At 40.4% G+C, this 5324-nt stretch overlaps 1 protein-coding gene across 1 annotated transcript; it reads right to left on the minus strand.

The window, feature by feature from the left end:
• Positions 1 to 263: 263 nt before the first annotated feature.
• On the minus strand, positions 264 to 4935 carry KRT26 (keratin 26; the record flags this gene model as incomplete). The annotated part of the gene is made up of 8 exons (XM_081160965.1): positions 264 to 415; positions 1019 to 1086; positions 2359 to 2576; positions 2947 to 3072; positions 3162 to 3323; positions 3447 to 3603; positions 3986 to 4068; positions 4495 to 4935. 8 exons carry the CDS (start codon positions 4933 to 4935, stop codon positions 264 to 266), a joined length of 1407 nt encoding a protein of 468 aa, XP_081017091.1.
• Positions 4936 to 5324: the final 389 nt, after the last annotated feature.

Here is a 5324-nt window from a genome sequence, read left to right on the forward strand (position 1 = left end):
AGGGAGAGGGAGAGAGAGAGATAGAAACATTGATGATGAGAGAGTCATTGACAGGCTGCCTCCTGCACACCCCCGACCACGGATGGAGCCCGCCACCCGGGCATGTGCCCGGTGGGGAATCGAACCCCGATCTCCGCTGAACCACGCCCGGCCAGGCTAGGCTTTTTATTGTTAAGAACAGAAGTGAATGATTTCCTTGGGTTATTTAGCCAATGGGATTTTGCAAAGGCAGGCTTTTAAAAATAACAACCCCTTTCCCCCCATTATGGTGTTTTAGAAGGCACTCGCTGCTCCATTGTAATATTGCTTATTTTAGAGGATTTTTCTTCAACCGAGTGGACCCTCAGGGAAAGGACATTGCCAAGTTGATCTAGCTCCTCGACCACTGTTTTAATAACAGTTTCTTCTTTTGAGTCTAAAATAAAATAAACGAAAATTTAGTGCTCATTCTCAACAGGTTGAAAGATATTTAGTTACGATGGGTAAGCATTTTAAAAACGGTGTCTGCAATTTGTAGTAAATGAAGATATTAATACTGTGTTTGAATTCTATGCTCAGCAAGGCCTGGGCTGTCTTTCTTTTTTGTATTTGCCACTGTTTTTAGAGCAATGTGTATTTGAAAGCATAAGTGAAACATGGATTAAACCATATAAGTGTCAAGCAAGGACAGGCCTGGAGCAACTAATGTCTTCTTTTAAACATCAACTTGCCCTAGTTTTGTGGTTTAAAATAAAGTAGCTCTACTATCAAAGCACTGAAACTTTGAAAACAACAGTCTCTAAGTGAAAAAGATATTGGGGGACTGGTTTCTCTTGTCAGTAATTTCATAATTTGACCACATTTGTTCTATAGGAATGTGAAATACAAATATTCAGAACTGTCTTAATGAATTACCCTTAGCCCTTTGTCCACTAGAACTCAATTTAGAAACAATCTTATTTAACTTACAAGTAAGTGACTGATTTAACACAACTGCTGGAGTTTAAAAGAGTTACAACAAGTGAAAATCCTCCTATACCTTTGACTCGATTTTCGGAATTTACGGGCTCACATCCTTTCGATTTGTAACACGCGGACTTGCTCTTTCTGCGAAGAGAAGAGTCAGTTATTGCATTTGTTCGTTAAGGAGCTCATAAATAACTATGAATCGGGAATAAAAGGTTTGGATTTCTAGTGTCAATAAGATCAAAATTCTTATGTTTTACAGACATCAGTAAATTTTTCATGACTTCACTATGGTGAAAGAAGAGATTAAACGAATGTTTGTGAGAAAAATTCCCTGGTGGTCAGATATTCTCTCCTTCATCTAGCGCCACAGGGACTCCGAGCTCTCATTCTGACTTTTCAGTCAATCCCCCTGCCGGCGAACATGTTTCACGTGCCCGCTGCGCAGAAGGCACTAGACTATGTGCTGCAGAAAATGCGGAGCCAAGATACAAGCAGTTCACACTGTTGACAATAAAATGAGGCATATGCAAGTAAAAAGTTACCTATAGCATGGCATGGAAGGTGCTGGAAGAGGAGTGAAAAGTGAGTGGCGTAATGAGCACTTTGCTCGAAGGAGGGAGCAATCACTGTTGGGTCCTTAGGAGAATAGCTGTAGACGGCTGGCACTAGCCTGGGGAGGTGCGTGAGGAGCTCCTCAGTCATGATGTGACCGTGGGCAAGCATTGAGTAACAGCTGTTGGTCACCGAGTTCCTTTTGTGTGCAACCACTGTCACGAGTGCTTTACCTACGCGGTGAGGCACTATTGTTTAAAGTATTTTGGAGTATGATGTTGGTGTTATCATAGATTTACCAATAAAGAAATGGGGTTTAAAGAGCTTAGGCAACGTGCTCAGATTCACCCAAAGGTGTCATTCAAGCCCAGGTTTTCAAGTTTAAGGCCGTTACTCTTGGCTGTCGAGCTACTGGCAACTTCTCCATTGAAGTCTTTCTGTAGCTTCATTGCTCACCTTTCAAGTGAAAATGTAATGACCCACTCGATACAGGGTGAATGTGTGGTAACTAATCAAGTAAAAATAAGTGTGTTGTTATGAGAAATGTGCTTCAACGCCAAATCACAGAAAGCAACTTTCCTTCTGGATTGGAGTAGAGGAAGCATTCACCATTCAATATTTAAATGTCCTATATATTACTATAGATACAAATATTTTACATACTTAGAAATTGGATTTCACTGCCTGTTTTCATTTCATTCAGTTGCAATAATAAATTTCTGAGGCCATGTACGGGCACAATCTTTAGGGTAGGACATTCCAGGATATAATATTAGTATCCATGTATACTGAGAAAACCTAGTTGATGTGAGATTAATTTTTAATTACTAGATTATTTTTTCACAAGTTAATATTTACCTTCCTTCTCCATTTATTAATGTGCAATAAGTTTCAATTTCTTTTTCTAAAAGTATTTTGATATCTAGGAGCTGTTCATTGTCCAGCTTCTGGCCTTCTGTTTCTGTTCGGATCTGTTGGAGCTGCTCTTCCATTGCCCCGATCTGATCCTGGATCTGCTGGAGCTGGAGGCAGTAATAGCCTTCGGTCTCTGCCAAGGAGCATTCGTAGGAATGTTTCTGAAAGAAGAGCAGAGCAAGGCTTGCCTGTAAATAGCACGTTCCAATTTTACACATTCTCAAGGTAGAAGGAAATATTCATATGGGGTCTAAACCTTTTCAATCAAAATCAGCATTAGCAGAGTAAAAAAAAAAATTCTTTCCTTTTCATTGAAAAAAATTTCTTTTTAAAAATTTTTGAGGTTGATGAGACAGAGCAATGTTTATGAACAAAATTCTTGGAATTTAATATATTTATACATATATTTAATATATTAATATATTTATATTTTCAGTTATATAGACTTTGTTATCTATTTTGTTATATAGTACATATATTTACTTATACACGCAGACACAGATATTCAAATCAGTGGTGATTCCTACAGACCGTGGCCACGAGGGACTGGAGTTCTATTTCCAAGGTTTGCAGACTGCGTTTCAGGTCCATCAGCTCATTCCTGGCCACTGAGGCTGCTCCTACATCGTCAAAAATCTGCTGTTGCAGCGAAGCGCTCTGAAGCATAACGGTCAGAAGAGTTAGTGATGAGCCCGGAGGTCTATTGAACAAGAAAGCCCTTGGCGTGTGATTTGCCACAGACGTACCTTCTCGCAAAACCAGGCCTCTGCCTCTTTGCGGTTCTGCTCAGCCAAGTCCTCATACTCGGCCCTCATGTTGTTCAGCAGAACAGTGAGGTCCACTCCCGGGGCTGCATTCATCTGCACATTCACATTCCCCCCTGCTGAGCACTGCAGCACCTCCATTTCCTGCGAAAGGGGTCAGTGTTGATGCTCAAGGTAGAATTTTGAGAATGGCCCTGCTGTGAAATGAACAGAGGACTCGAGGGAGGAAATCTGGTGCTGTACAAAGTCACCGTGCAGTGTCCTTACCTCCTCGTGATTTTTTTTGAGGTAGGCCAGTTCCTCGCTGAGCGTTTCCCACTGTATCTCCAGGTCGGTTGTACAAAGCGTCAGCTCATCCATCACTCTGTGCAGACCGTTGATGTCGGCCTCAACATTCTGGTGCAGAGCAAGCTCACTTTCATACCTGCAAAGGTTATTAAAGAGCTTGAGAACTATAATCGCAGGCAGGTGCAAAGGGTACCTTCTTCAGACATTTCAAGTACTGACAGATACAATGTCTGTACAGACTGCTGAAGCTGCTTACGATGGCAAAGTCATGAATCCCCTTGGAATCCCTACTATCTATGAATATTATTTTGGAGGAGTTGTTTTTCAGAGTTGAATAAAAAATGTTGTTTATAGTTTGTGATGGCTTTTAAAAAATAAGGACACATTTAATTTAATTTATTCAGTGATCTAGTCTGATTTTATAAAAACATGTTGGTTTTAAATGCAAAAGATATGTTCTTTATTCAAAATATAGTATTTTTACCTTTACTATAATCAATGACTTTATTTTTACCTACTTCAGCCTGAAGTCATCAGCAGTCAGTCTGGCATTGTCATTTTGTAGAACAATGCTGGCATTACAGGTGGTCACAGAAATAATCTAAATAGGGTAGATTGTGCAAAATGTTAAGTTCCAAAAGTCAAGGAAAACTCCAGATTTAAGAGTAATTCTTATCTTCTTAACCCATCAAACATCTATTTTAGTACATTTTTTCTACATTAAAGACATCTGGATTTTCCCCTGATAATAAATGTCTAGAACTTAAGAGCCAAAGTGTAAGTTTTATAATCACGAATACTTTTATTACTCTTGATTAAAAACGATGAGCTAAATATAAGATCAACAAAGCGACTATATTTACTTTAAAACTATTTCTCTTTCATCACTTAATTCTACAAATTTTCATTATCAGGCCCCAAGCACTAGGAATATAGAGTGAACAAATTCTACATTTGCTATTTTGTCTTTTTTAGGTTATGGACACCTCAAGTCTACAGTAAAAGGATGCATATCCATCTTTCTTACCTGCCTTTTGAGATCTTCTATGACTGAGGAATATCTACTATAGTCTTGATCAAGTCCCCGGCAAGAACCAGGCCCATATCTCTCATACCAGTCCTTGATTTTCTGCTCAAGGTCTGCGTTTGCTTGCTCCAGAGCTCCCACATGGTCCAGGTAGGACGCCAGGCGGTCATTGAGGTTCTGCATGGTCACCTTTTCATTCCCAGAGAGGAGACCATGCTCATTTCCAAGAAAACCAGCACAGACACCACTTCCCAGGCCTCCACCACCGCTATAGAAACTGCCTCCAGAAGAAACGCTCCCAAGACTACAAGGAAAGTTGCTTCCTGCTGCTGACCCACTGCACACACTCCCAGCCCCGAGGCCTGTTCCTCCACCAGGCAGCCGACCAGAGCCAGCTCGAGAGCAGACCCGCCTGGATCCACTAGAAAGCCGAAAGGACATGGTGACAGCACAGCTGAGCGACCCTTTCTCAGAGAGGAGCAAAGCCAAAGTACACCACCCGTAGTAGTTAGTCCCATTGGCCTTTTATAGGATTCAGTAAGTCATTTCAGTTTTAATTATGCCGATTTATAATCAAATGTTACTCACACTCTAATTGTTGTTTTTCATAACTGGGTGATTGACAATACTGTCCAGTCTGTAGGTGGAAAAGTGCCCAAGGATGTCTGTATACAAAAAGGTGCCAGGTGGAGTAATACTGAATCATAGTTTCAAAGGTCAAACTTAAATATGAGTAAAAAAGTAGCTTTTTGACCTCTGGAATAGATTCCAGTTTTTTCTCTCTATATAACAAAAATTTAGTAAGTCAGGTGAGAAATGTCTACTGCTTC

Source organism: Miniopterus schreibersii (genome assembly GCF_964146895.1).
Source record: "Miniopterus schreibersii genome assembly, chromosome: 16".
NCBI lineage: Eukaryota > Metazoa > Chordata > Mammalia > Chiroptera > Miniopteridae > Miniopterus > Miniopterus schreibersii.